General features: G+C 45.4%; 1 protein-coding gene across 3 annotated transcripts in view; it reads right to left on the bottom strand.

Moving 5' to 3' along the window:
• Positions 1-14356, bottom strand: part of LOC121085449 (desmoplakin) — a 39959-nt gene extending 25603 nt beyond the window's left edge. The window contains exons 1-4 of one of the 3 annotated variants that reach the window (XM_040588119.1): positions 13863-14356; positions 4455-4557; positions 2626-2774; positions 2099-2273 (exon numbers count right to left, since the gene is read on the bottom strand). In XM_040588119.1, coding sequence (XP_040444053.1) covers positions 2099-2273; positions 2626-2774; positions 4455-4557; positions 13863-14056 — 621 coding nt within the window. In that variant the 5' untranslated portion in view covers positions 14057-14356. The remainder of the gene's footprint in view (positions 1-2098; positions 2274-2625; positions 2775-4454; positions 4558-13862) is intronic. The other 2 variants (XM_040588121.1, XM_040588120.1) reach the window with 2 other exon arrangements.
• Between the last annotated feature and the right edge of the window lie 455 nt (positions 14357-14811).

Genomic DNA, 14811 nt, shown 5'->3' on the forward strand with positions numbered 1-14811 from the left:
TGACTACAATTGTTTCATTATTTTCAAATATTAAAAGTCACTGAATTCACAATTCAGCTCCTCAAACACCAAAACATCTCTTATGCTGTAAAGACACACTCCATCTCTGCCTGAATGCCTGTCTGCACATGTGTACAGTAAGGAAACAGGTATCTTAATCGTGGGTTGGGACCAAATTTGGTAATTACCAGCCTGGAGCCAAACCTCTGTGAGTCAGCAGATGACAATAAAGCCTAAACCACACTCAAGCATAAGGGTTCAAAGGCAATGTTGAAAATGATCCAAGAAACAAAACCATTTTGCATTCAGCCATCTAAAAGTTACAGGACTTTGACCCTTCTCCTTATATTTAAACAGTCTAAAGGAGTCTGAAGCAACAGCGGCAGTCCTGGCTGCCTGCCAGTACAGGAACAAAGGCTGTCTGGATTTCACTGCACTTTCCCTAATTCTGCACTGGAAATTTGGCCAATCTTCCTACCACCTGATTCTCCTGTCAGCAAACCACCGAGACAGAAAACAGAAAAACACCAGCAGAAAACCACAGCTGCTCAGACCTTTTCCCCCACATCTTAACCATGTTACTAGAGGGAACATTATCCTAGTCCCAGTGTGAGCAGGTGATGGGACACAGCGAGGCACAATGGAAAGAAGACACAAGGTGGAAAGTTCAAAACAAATTTTCAAAAAAAAAAAACCCCTCAAAAGCCCAACAGGGAGCCACATGTTTACTGGCTCCACCTTAGCTTTGCCTTAGGGACTGAAAAAGGGAGGGAGAGAGAGCCTTTTACTTTCACAGGAGCTTTTGTGTGGGAATGCAGCTATAAAGCACTTGCTTATGCTCCCTGTGCTTGGCAAGGGGTGTCATGTGGTGTCTTTGGGAGGTGCAGCATGTTCACTGCCTTTCATCGCTGGAAGCATGCCCAGTGCCTGTCCAACATCACTCCTCAAACCGTGGCAGGTCTGACAGCCTACTCTCCCACAGTACGTGTAGAGCAATCATATCTGCTGTTGCTGTCCGGGCACGATGCTTATACACACTACCGCTCAAGGAATGCATCTCCACTTCCCCTTCTTCCTCTAAAACATGCCACGCTATGGGAGGGTATTGAAAGACTAGACTGTGACTAGCACTCACATAAAAGTATGGGAACTGTACAGAGCTCTCACCCCTGCTCATCTGGTTTGCATAGCAGCCACCTGGCAAACACCACATGCAGATAACAATGACAGGATCACTAAGCAACAACCCAATAAAAAAAAAAAAAAAGATAAAAATAATGCAATTTCAATTTACAAGGAGTCTGCAAAGTATAATTTCAGCCACCTTGTTCCATGCTCCCTATCTGTCTCTCAGGAAGGCCTTTCCAACCACAAACACACAACTTTCACTTCAGCAGCACAAAAACAGACTACGGGCTCTCAACATGTGTTTTCTACTCCAGGTTACACCATCAACAGCTGTGCATCGGCAAATTTATTCTGGGAATGCAACAGATAGCAACTTCAGCTTTTTGTTCAGCATTTCGGCAGTGACTTCTGAAAGCCTAGTCCTGTGGCAATCAGCTCTACCTTCTGGCTCCCACGGCGAGAAGGATAGATTAGAGGGGGAGAACAACTGTAAAATACTGGACAGTGGTTAAATCTGTGAAGCTGGTCCTATCTGTGTAAAGGGTTAAAATAAATATGAAACATAAAGGAAATCTGTGGAAGGAAGGAAGGAAATATCGAGCATAATAATCTCTAATGCAAACATGCCGATGCCTTTTGTTATGTTAACAGCTGTGTCTCCCTTAACTTTCAAATCTAACTTCCACACCTTTTCCGCTGCAAAGGACAACCCCAAATCCATGTTCATATTTCAGTGGAAAATCACTATATATATTAATGAGTATATTACTCATATTGAGTAAATACAGTATATACAATACGGGGGAGGGGAAAGAAAAAAAAGAAAAAAAGAAGAGGAACTTGGAATAACATAGAAGCATTCATGTGTACTTTTAATTTTCTACTGGCACCCAAAACATTACTACATGTGAGGTGACATTCATAAACATCAGCAGGTCAGCATCGACTCAGGGGTTTTGCACAGATTTACCTTCTGCTGCCTCATCCAGTTCAAACATTCACTTGTGACACGTTTCGTGTACTCATCCCAGCCTGAGCCACTCTGAGAGGAGTAGCAACCACCGCCTTTGGAGCTGGCCCTCCTGGCACGGGGAACACTGATGGCTTTGTACAGGGCACGCATTTGCTCTTGAAGCTGAAGCAGCCTGAAAGGAAAGGAACCACTTAGTGTCTATGAGGAAAACACCCAGAAAACATGGAAACAATACAATTCATCTTTCCTACTGGACCACCAAGTGTTCAACAAAGCAAAGTGCTGAAAGCACAGGCTGTGGAAAAAAATACACTGACTAAAATTTCATGGGGACAACCAAGGTGTGAAATTCTGTGAGAAAAATATTACTGCAAGGCCCCTCCCCACGTTAGCGTGCCCCAAACAGATTTAGTTCCACATTATTAATTTCTGTCACATCCTGCAATACCAGGAAAGATGGACACTTGGGATACCACAGACTTCTATCAGCCATATTCCTTCTCCAAACACTTTGCTGGCAATACCTTTTCTGATACATATCACAGGGCTGGCCCATCTGCCTCATCTCTCTGATCAGCCCATCCAGGACATCCATTTGGTCATTTGCCTGTGCAAAACACTCTTCCAGATCTCTGTTCCCTCTAATCTGGACGCCATCCCCATACTTCAATTCCTAAAACAAACAAACAAAGAGATGGGAGATTAAATTAGATATTCATCACCTAAGCTTCAGCTTGGTTGTTTTAAGAGATGTTATGAGGACTGATTATTTTTAAGAAGCATGGCAGGTTTCAACTGCTAAGTCTCCGATTGCCAGTTTTAACTGGCAGGCGGCCAACTGAGGACCCACAGTCATTGGAAAGCCCTTATTACAAATTAAATACAAAAGAAAATTATTAAAACATAATAGCAAGCAACCAAACCTTTCCATAAAGAACAGCACATCCTGACTATGTTTACTTCAGCAGAGTCAAGGCTTCATACAGTGTGCTAAGTTTTTAAGACTTTACGGTTTTGTGTTCAGAGGGCAAGAAGCAAGCACTGTCCTAGCAGGAGTTGGTGGACATTGCTCCAGAATTTTCAGAAGTTCCCCTGAGGTTCTAAGATACTCCTCCCCTGCAGAAACACACACTGCAACCTGCCTGCCTGGGACCAGCTCCATGCCCCATCACATTTGCATCCCACCTTATCACCCGAAGTCTAGGCAAATTCTCCATGAACCCTCTCAGTGCAGTGGACCAGCATGGTCATGGTGCTTCAAGCAGGAAGACATGGCTCTTTGATCTCATCCCACACTGACACAGCCATGCTGAACAAAACATAACCCAGCTGTGATTTGATTTTGTAAATAAAATATCAATGGACCTCATTACTTTGCCCTTCAGAACAAAAAGAGGAAAAAAAAAAAAGCAAGCAGTGCATGTTGTGGCACCAAGCTGGAACTAAATATCACTTTCTTTTAACTTCACTGGAATAATATTAATCCTTAACAAGAGGCAGTGTTTACTCTGGCATTGATTTTTATATAAACACGCTCACACGTGCTGTATCTCTGAAAAGGAAATGAACTGCTAACCACAGAGTTCATTCCTAAAAGAATTTTCTGTCCACAGAGGGTCCAAAAGTGTGCATTAAATCACATCTACTGCCAGAACTGTGAACGAGTTTTGCATCTCAGTGGCCTCAACAGCAGGATGCACTAACCACCCTGCACTTCCTCTGACTTCAGCAGAAACAGGGGACATTCTTCACCAGGACTGAATCTAGCATCAGTGAGTAACCCAACCCCAGACACTATGGGATTATATCAATGTAGCATACAGCAAAGATTATCTCTGTGCAGCTGGGATTAAACAGCCAAGAAGTTCTTAATCTAGTTTCATACACTTCTTTAGGAATCATCTGGAAAAATAAAATAAAGGTAATGAAGGTCTTTCTTATGGTGGTTCGGGTTCATTATGGCCCAGAAAATGATGACGATAATCTACAGCACACACTAAGAGAGTATAAATGATTGTAACTTTATTAACGGCCAGGGGTCTTGATCTGAAACTGAAAAATAAGATACAGTAAAATCTGTTTGAAGGATGGGCTTTTTTTTTTTTTTTTTTTTTAATCCAGAGGTCCCTCTTTTCTTAATCAGATGCATTCAAATCAGTTTTACTGAACACTGAGTGCAGATGGAAGACCTAGGAAGGAGGTATGCCATTCCACTCCCAGCTGCCTCAAACAAACAGCTGGAAGGGGAGAAAGCAGATGAAAAAGCAGAGTCTGTGAGTCCAGATAACAACACAGCATTCATTCCCTGTAATATGCATAATCACTTCTGATAAGAAGAACAAGAATCACTCACGGGTTGTACTATGAGCTCAGCTCGCATCAGGCAATCCGAACAGTTTTGCAAAAGCTCCTGGATGGTGTTCTGGCGTCTGGACACTGTACAGGTCCCATTCTGACTGTTGTGGGAGAGAAGAAGATGATGAAGTACGGAGTAATCACACATTTTGAAGAGACATGAGAAATACAAATCTGGAACAGCTAAGAGAAGTTACATGGAATGATCCACCTCATTTAGCTTCACGGAGACACACGTGCTTTATCTGGCTCTCCTGCACAACTGCACCGCGAAGTTTTAATGCTGATTCCACCATGGCAGAGCCACTTTCTAATTCTGTAACAGCAGGTGCGGAGTGACTTTGCCACAGGATAGAGCAGAAGGTGGAAACTGGCATGCCATAAAGGAAAATGTTTTTCTTCCAGCACAGGTATTTGTAGCTTTGATCGACAACTGGCAGTATTACAGTGAGAATGAATTATTCACAATCTTTGTTAAAGTCGATACATTAGAGCATAGCCTTTGCCTGATGTTATTGCACGTGTTATCACACCAGTCATCAAATGTCAGAACATAAAAGGAAAGTAGGATCCTCTGCTACACAAGCGCACGAGCTCACAAGACCGTACAAGCATACGAAGGGCCCTTTTATCAGCAGAAATGCATGAAGCTAGCGCTGTGCCTTGAGAAGGAACTGCGAAGTTGCCCAAGCTATTACAAAACCAGATGTAGGGCCTGGAGTTAGAGGACATGCTTTCTTACAAATAAGATGGTAGTTTGGGGGTTTCAAGTAAAACTCCAGAACCTAAAACACTAGTGGGGGGAAAAACCCAGGACAGATTAACAGGGTTGTTATTGTTGTCCTGCACATAGTCTACTGTATCCATACTGCCAGAAGATTGCTTTTCCAGCATTTGGGATTCAGCCACCAAAGCGAGCCACTGCTAGCTGAACATGGGTGAGGTGCTTCAAGTGAGGTGCCATTCCTTGCTGATGGAATCAGAGCTCTCAAGCAAGCCCAGGCAGCTCCCAAACCCAAGCACTTGCCAGTGAAACTAAAATAAACCACTACTACGAGACGGTAAGAAACTAAGATGCTTCCAAGCCTTGTCTAGTTTTCTAATTCTTGTGCTCACAGTAGATAATCTTTTCCATTACAAATCTCTGAAGGTTCAAACCTTCCACACAACACTAACATCAAAAAGACTAACGGTGCAAACCTGTCCAGCTCAGAGCCAGCAACTCATAGAATGGTTTGGGTCGGAAGGGACCTTACAGATCATCTAGTAAAGTCATCTGGATTCAACAAAAGTCTTTCCACTGACTTCAACAGAATGTGACCATACTTCACAAAAGGAATTGTGACAATGTCAAAAACTCAGCAGAGCTGTCTTTGGGAAATCGCTGCAGTGGTGAGAAACGTTCAGTGGTGTATTTTTAAGAGCTTTTCTGCAGTGTGCACAGTTGGTGCTCCAGCAGCCTGCCATTCTCCTATCAGCTCTTCTGGAACCAGTGGAAAAACTTTGAGTAACTTTTCACCAACTGCCCCCAATACCACGGAACAGACTGTCAAAGACACAGAGACAGGGCTAGAGAATCACTGGGTGACTTAAAACAAGCTGTACACATGCAACTCCTGGCTTTTTGGCTGCACAAACACTGCACCCTACTGTGCTACGCACCCCTGTAGAACTTGGAAACAGCTTAAAGAAAACAATTGTGAAAAATGGCATATGAGTCTGATTTTGTGCCAGGCTTCCCATCAGCTTCCTTTTCTAAATCATTCCTTCTCCTTAGGCATCACTGTTGTGTTTGGCTCTAGAAGTATCTGACTGCATTTAAAATTTACATTTAATTATACCCACAATTATTCTCATGAATGAAACATAAAAAAGAAGAGAGAGGAACCTTCCAAGCAATTTTCTCCTTTCAGAACATCAGAAGAGGATTTTTTTCTTCAATCGCTTTCTCAATCATCTCCTGACAGCTATAAATGCCAGATAGCCATTAAAGACAGAAGAACTATAGATGGTGGCCTGACTTCTACTGTAATAAATCAGTGTATCTCCACTGGCTCCAGTGTAACTTCACTCACCTCAAAGGCATTACGTTACTTGACAGGAAGAGGAGGTCTAAACAGCAGCTGCCATAGTTAATGCGCTAAGAAATTATGAACAAAAGCTATTTTAAAATAAATCATACTAAATTAAAAAGATAGAAAAAGCAGAATTGCAAGTATTTTGTGCTCGTCCCAATGATGTTTGAATACCATATCCAGAATTATTGTCCAAATAATTAAAGAGTTGGAAAACTGAAGATGGTTTAATATAGTTGCACAAAACCGTTTCAAAAGCAGGAGCAGTTGCCTTGAAGTGAGAGGTTTACGTGCACCCTATTTAGACCTCCAAATAAAGATCCACAAGTTACTTGTTTACAGTTCACAAGGACCTTCACAGCAAGAAAGCAGCAAGTGTTTACGGTTCTCCAATCGAGTGGATAAAGACTTCAGAAAAATCATGACAAAAGTTGAAGCAATACGAACTGAAACCAGAAAACAGCACAGTATTTCATCAGTGCTGCTTTTAACACCTTGGATATCAGTTCTGTTGTTAACAGAAAAAAAATTGTTAACTTTTTGCTCGTCAAAATACTGAGATCAATACTAGGACAACAGGTGAAAAGGTAGTGGCCTGTTAAAGTCAGTTGATGACACTGGCCAAGCTAATGGCTTTCAAATCAGTCAGCTGACCAAACAGTGCTACACAGGGTTATGGGGCATACCCAAAGAGTGCCGGTGCCAGTACAGAAGCTGATGTTGATAGCATAGCTCCACCAAGTCGACAGGACTCAAAAGACTTCAAATCCGAAGAGGATTTATCTGTAGAAATGTACTCAAGAAGGGCATAAGTCAATCTCTGAACTTAAAAAATAAAAATACTTAGCAAGACTATACCTCAACATACATCAGTTGATACATCAGATGGCACCAACACAACATCACATGGACATATCTTCAATGCTTTTCACCCATGTGACAGGAGAGTATTTCATAAGCAGTTTTCAAAGGCCCTCAGTAGAATATTCCTCCTATTGAAGTCAACAGGCCTTTAATGGGAATGAGTAGATCAAAGCAGAAACCCCAATGCAGAGTAAGCAGACGTCCAACCTTGAGGCAGAAGGAAACAGCCAGCAAAAGGAAAACCATCTCCAACACAAAAAATTCTGGACCAAAGAAACTGAGGCAAACCCTAACCCTGAAGATGCTAGATGGCACCGCAACGTGGAGACAAGAAGAAGCTGGATTTTTAAAGTCCAACCATGTAACCTAGATCCTATATAAAAATGTCCCTTAGAAAGACATAGGACCCCAACAATCCTCAGAGGACACAGATTAAGTGGACTACTATAGCTGATATTTTGTCCATGTCTCTCTCGCTTCATCTGATTTTGTTTACATGAAACTGACTTTCAAGTAATGTTTGGTCATTGTAACAACTACTACTGCTACACTGTATCAATGTGATTTGATTTGATTGAACTCTGGCAGCATCTAAAGCTCAAACCTGCGAATAGGAATCCTGCTGCACCAAGCACTGTAGGCAAACCACCCAGTGAACATCTGGACAGGTTTTTCACTTCTTTTACTGCACCTGTGTAAATACAGCGTACATTTTCAACCGTTCCAGCAGGAAGAGAAAGAACTGCAGCCTGGTCTCCTAGCAGTACTTATAACACAAGAGTACAGGGACTCCTACTAATAAAAAAAGACATTTGCAATAATTATTTACTGTACTGCTTTGGTTTTGTAAACCCTGGAGAACAGCGCTGAGTGAAACAGCCTGGACTGCCTCAGACCTTAACCACCTATATGTCCCTTCAACTCAAAATTTTAGACTGTGACACTTACTCTGAAGGCAACTCATGAATTTCAAAAAGATACTATTAAGCTGAGTGCTTTATTAAAATTGCTTAGTTTTAATAGTCATTAACTATTAAAGGAACAAAGGAAAACAAAGGGGAGTAGTGTCTGTGTTTTTAAGTTATGAGAATACTTCAAAACACAGAAGACTCACTTCTATTTGGCATCTTAAAATGTAGCCCTGTACCTCTCTATTGGAAGAGGAGCCCTAGGAAAGGCACAGCATCTTCATGCTGCCGTCAGTCTGTACAGGAGCCGGCCTGCTTGCTGCATGCCAAGGCGGAATACATTGCTCCCTTGCTATACTGCACTCTTGCTCTCCCAGAGAAATGAAAGGACAGCCCAGCCCCTGTTGGCACTGGGATCTGGGCAGGATGGTAGTTCAGACAACACCTCCCCACTGAAATATAGCCCACCCGAACTAGCTGCTGCCTTACTGGTGAATCCTCAATTTCTGAATTAGGATTGCACTTAACTGTTAAGCAGCACCGGTGATCCTCATGAGACCCCCAGCTCTAGAGAAACAAGAAATAACTATTCCTGCTTTTTGTAAACGGGACTGAGAAATGCGCTGAAGGCCACATGAGTTATGACAGTTGAGACACACGGCAAACGCAGCAGTGCCCATGTCCCTGGAACACAGCAGGGCTGACTACTGCTGCCACTGACTTCTTCAAGCAGTCGAAAGATTTCCAAAGCGATATGTTTTGAATAAATGATACATTCTCCGTAAACACTTAGCTTGCACCCTTACAGGGCCAACCAAGTTGTCATTACTGCAGAACCAGAGAGGCAAGGAAGAAAGCCAGCCACCTTCTGCTTTCTCATTTGCCTCCTGCTGCTGAAGACCTGCACACACCCCAGCCTAAGCGCCTGCGATGAGGCTGCTTTGGTTTCTGCCTTTGTCAGTACACATCAGGAGGCTGCTGTGTTATCCAGGGGGCGATTATCCTCTAGAGAAAAGGGGCCAAGGAGACATACAGAAGCACATCCAGCAGCTTCTGCAGAGCCTTCCAGCAGCTTCACAGCTTCTTAAAGCTTTGGAAGCACAAAGGGGACACTCTTGTTCCAAAGATCTGTTTTAAACCAAATTAAAATACTCCTTGTTAGATTTTCTGATTCCTCCACAAAATATTTACCTGTTAAAAATTCAAAGCATTTTTTTTTCATTCAAAAAGGAAGCTTTAAAAAAATGTCTTTTTGCAGATCCAAAGTACTAGAGTGACTCCATAACTCAACAATGAGAGCAACACAATAGTACTTCTTTTCCTCCACGAACATACACACCCCCCCCAACTTGTTTGAACAAGCAACAGATTCATCAAGGGATTACCTGGTATGCCCAGGGTAGGCAAGTCAGAAGAAAAACCTGACCTGGAATTTCCATTCCCAGCACAAAGACTGCGCACACCACAGGATTAAACCACCACCCAGCTGCTATTGCCTGCCAGCTGGCTGTGTGTGCCCCTGACGATGCACAGGCATATGCTGGCAAAAGGTGGTGAATCACACCATCCATAAAGAATATAACCAGAAATTAAAACAGTATAAACAAACTTTTTTGCCCCCCTCAAAGAACACGAATGCAAGTGTCAGAAATTGTAAAGTTTTGTAACTGGGTTCTCCCCATACATCTCTGCTATTACTAGCATCGGGTTTTGCACAACACTGCCTTGCCAAACTAGTCCCATCTGCTGAGTATGCACAGACAAAGGCACAAAACCAGCAAACTTCACAAGATGCCTGCATCTTGCAGGATCAGGCTCTAAAACACATTAGAAATGTGCAAAAATTTAGTAGTCACTGGTGAAATCTTAAGACCCTTGAGGCTAAAGTGCCTTCAGAGCAAGCATGGTTTCACAAGGGATCCTGCCGCACCGATCTGCAGAAAATCCTTGCACTTTTTCCCACCGGTATTAGTCACCAGGAGGAAAAGCACCATTTCAAAAGGCTGTACCTGCCCAGTGCAGCTGGCTGCAGATACACTGTCTCCCACCTCCAGCTCTGGGAGAGGGAGGTGCCAAATGCAGGGTCCAGCCTGGACCGTGGAAATACACCTCTGCCGGAGGGCAGTCACTCGAAACACAGCAAAACCCCTTTGCCTGACAGAGCTTTTCACACCTGCAGAGGTACCTAGCTTGAAATCTCATGCACATACCTACGAAACAGTGAGCTGGGAAAGGTACAACCTGGTTTTCTCCTCATGGCGTGGCAGCATCACCAGCTGTTGCTGAAACCCGTTTCTTGGCCAGCTAGAGCACAGCGCAGGCCATCGTGACAGGTACTCGGCAGCAACTCAGACACATTCCTCCCTCCCTGTCTGCCTGCGGTTTTGTTTGTCACCAGGGCAGTTTTTCCCCCCATGCAACACCGAGGCAGAGGAGCGCAAAGGGGATGTTACCACGCCAGCACTACCACCACTTGGCTTAGCCAGGACCCTGCAGATCCCTGTGAGACTGACAGGACGGGCAAAACACAGCTTTGAATCTGTTGTCTCCAACTTCAGTTTGTCAGTCGCTGAAAGCAATGTCAGGGCATGGGATGTGAATGCCTAACTCCGTTTTTAACTTAAAGCACAGAAGTTAATTAACTCTTCAGCAGAATTGTGTAAATTACCTTATTTTCCTATCACACAATGACTGTAAATCCTAGGCTATTTTTTCCCCCAATCTCAGCAATGACAAAACTGCATAACTTTCCACTTCTCATTCTCTCACAGCTTATCAGATTTCATCTCTCCATAGCAAAGACATTGATAAATACTGGATTGATGAATTGGCAGTTTAGGAGAGTGACTCACCATCAAGCTGAGTATCTGTACTCAGGGCCAAGCTCATCTTGAGTTCCCAAGCCAGAAGAAACTGGGAATGTTGTAAAAGCACCTTGCTGAGCCCTAAGGGTAGGGAGCGTCTTCTATTGCTCTGTGAGTAATGTAATACTCAGCACAGACTTGTTTGGCAGAATACGCCCCAAAACTTACTAGACTAGACCCTAAGTTGAATCCTACTGCATTTAAAATTAAGGTACATTAATCTTCACCACTGGAAAAAGCAGCCTCGGTTTTGTGAGTTCAGTAGCTGCCACTAAACTTAGGCACTGAAGATGTCAGGTGGAACACAATTATTAAAACCAATTCCATAAATGATGGCCCTGATCCTGCAAGAACAACATGCTCAGGATTTAGTGGATTTTCTGCACACAGCACATGTGCAAGATCAGGCACAACTTCTGTTTTCATTAACTGGCAACAAAATCCTCATTTTGTATTTTGGGACACATTTCAATTCAAATCAGCACTGGTTAAAAATAAACCTATGCAACTCAGTAAGGTGCAAACACGCATATTGTTTTGCAAAACCATATTTTAAGTATTTTGTATGATCAGATCTTTTCATATAAAAAAATTTATACATAAAAACATGCACATATACATACATAATTTTATTTTATTTATTTATAGCCTCATTAACAGGCTTCTTTAATTCCATGCTGAAGCCTTGCAATAAAATGAACAGGAACCTTCATTGCAACCTCCTTGCCATGTATGCCTTCCCAAAAAGGAGATATGAATATTATGTTACAGAGTAAATGAAAGGATGTTGATACAAGGTTGTTAACGTCTCGTCTGTCCCTTCCACTCTTGCTACACCACCCCTGAATACTAAAGAAAAAAGAGCCTAACAAACTAAGGGCTGGTTTAAAATATGTAACAAAAGCTAAAGAATACAAAATTAAAAGAAGGTATTTCTCCTCTAGTGAAAGTCAGGAATAATAGGGAAGTCACTCTAGTGAATCTAATGCAGCTGCACCAGAGTACAGTCTGGGAAAAGAGAACGGCCCGGAAGTAGCATATTCTGCCATTAATTCTTCATGCCTGTCTCTTAGAAACAGTAAAGGTATTTCCAGTGGAGCACCACCAGCAAAACAAATCCTCACAAATGCAAACCACAGAAACAGCATTCTGGAGTCTTAGTATGTACATTTTCCCAAGGTAAAGTATTGAATTGTTCTAATTATATAGTAATAAATAGGTATTCCCATACTACTGTAATAGTATGTAGACATGTTATAGCTGCAGTTCATCGTAACTAACTTACCTGTGCACACATCAAACCAAAAGTCAAATGAAGAACTAAAACTAAGAACCGGGTAAAGTAATTAAAAAAAAAAAAAGAGGCAAAATACAAGTTTTGCCTTTCATTCAGTGGTCCTCTAGCAACAGGTCTGACATACGTAAACAGAGCTCCCTGTAACCTCTAGGGTAATCCTAATTCTCTACAGCCATAGATCTGCTTGATATAATAAAGCCTGCCTCTTCTCATCTGCTGTTTATTTACTAGATATGCTTAATTTTCATCCTTCTGCAATCTAATCATGACATACTGTCCATAAAATTAGGGCTTAAGTTCTAACACAAATTGCAAGACAGCATTCTGAATCAACTCCTAGGTCAGTAGCATCAATAATCAGACCAACAGGTTTAATAGAGCCATTCCGTGTGTTTAAAAAAAACACAATAAAACAAACAAACAAAAAAAAACAACCAACCAAAAGGAATCACCAGCAGCGTTGTATCTAGGTGCCTTACATACACCAGTGCTGTTTCCTTCAGCGACTGTAACTGCTGCCTGCTTTTCAGTCCCATAAACTCCCAGCCAAGAGGATTAACGGAGAAGTCTTCATGACCACTGCACTTATTTTCATACATTCAGAGCACCACTTTGCTCCAAAAAGTCTTTGCCAGAGTTGATCTGCGCAGATTGCGGGTACAGCTGCATTCTTGAAAGCAGGTATTCTCCAAACCAGGATTCACAGCCAGCACCCTGCCTACAGGACCACGACTGTGTCTCCAAACGAGGATCCACAGCCAGCACCCTGCCTACAGGACCACGACCGTGCTTGCAGCAACAGTACAAGCAGAAAATGAAGAGGCAGAGGGGAGGAAAGCAAACTGATGTTGCTTGTCACACATCTTTGCTCCCCAGCCACCAAATGTCAGGGATCACTACAGAAAAGACCATGCTCCCAGGCCTTCCACAAGCTAGCAACAAACTCAAAAACGAGTAAGAGAGCGGGTTTCACTAGTTACAAATCATTTTATAGCTCTAGTTATGTGGCTGCTGGGGAGGCCAGTGAGAGCTGAGCCCGGGTGTGCGAGGCATGGCCTGTCTGGCGGCACCGAGCCCGGCGGGGACCTGCGGGCCCTGCACCAGCACCACGACCCCCGCAGCGCCGAGGGGGGATGCTGAGGTACCGTTCTGCTCTTCACCCCGTTACTCTCCTCACGGAGAGTCCCCCACCAACGGCTGTTGTAAAAGTTTTTGAAAATCAAAGTTCTTTGCTCGCCTTTAAAAGTCTTGTAGAAGTTAGTCTCCTCATGGAGGGGGGAAATAAGACTTGCAAGCTCGCACACCTCAGGAAGGGAGCGGCGAGGCGGCCCAGGGCAGCTCCCCGATGGCGGCCTGAGGGAGCGGGACCGCCGCGGCCCCGGCCCGGCCCGCACCTACCCGTATCCGTCGGAGGCGTAGTCCCCCCCGTAGGTCTTCTGGTAGTAGTAGGTCTTGTGGGTGTGGGTGCCGCCGCCGCCGCCGCCGCCCACCACATGGGAGCTCATCTCGTAGCGCAGGTCGGTGCCCGACTCGGCCCGCGCCATCCGGCCCAGCGTGTTGATCCGCGGGTGCGAGCCGCCGTTGATGCTCATGGCGGCGAGGGAGCGCGGGGGGCCGCCGCCCGGGGGGAGAGGGGACCAGGGGGGGAGCGACGGGGAGCCTGAGCCAGACCCGACGGGGCGAACCGCATGCACCCCCGGCAGGGCCCGCCGCGGGCCGGGGAAGGGCCGAGCGCCGGGGGTCGGCGCGGCCGGCAGGTGAGGGAGGGGAGGGCAGGGGCGCCGCGGAGCGCTGCGCGGTGGCAGGCGGGCGGGCGGGCGGCGGAGGCTGCTGGCGGCGGCGAGAGCGAAGGTCCCGTCCCCTCCCCGCCGGCAGAGGAAAGGCGAAGCCACACCTTTCGGCGGCCGTTTTAAGCGGCGCTCCTGGGCGTGGAGCCGCCGCCACCGCCTCGCCTGCGCCCTCCGCGCCTCCCCGGCAGCCGCCTCAGGTTTCTCCCGGGCCGCGGCCCCCGCCCCGCCGCGCCCGGCCCGGCCCGGCCCGGCCTCCCCGCGGCGGCGGTGTCGCTCCCCGGTGGCCGCCCGCGCCCCGCAGGGTCTCCCCCAGCCTCGCACGGTGCTTCCACCTGCCCGGCTGCGTGCTCTGCGCTCGTACGCGGCCGGCGGCGCCCGGAGCCCGTTGGGAACGGCCTGCTGGCCCGGGTAGTACCGGGCCCTGGCGAGGCCCGAGGGGTGAAGGCGGCCGGGCAGGGGTGCCGCCACCCCCAGCACCCCCCTGCCGCTCCGGAAAGCAACGAGGCAGCGCCGGTTCAACTGGCACCGCTATGGCAAGGATGGGGCCACCCTGCTGG

Source organism: Falco naumanni, chromosome 3 (genome assembly GCF_017639655.2).
Source record: "Falco naumanni isolate bFalNau1 chromosome 3, bFalNau1.pat, whole genome shotgun sequence".
Lineage (NCBI taxonomy): Eukaryota > Metazoa > Chordata > Aves > Falconiformes > Falconidae > Falco > Falco naumanni.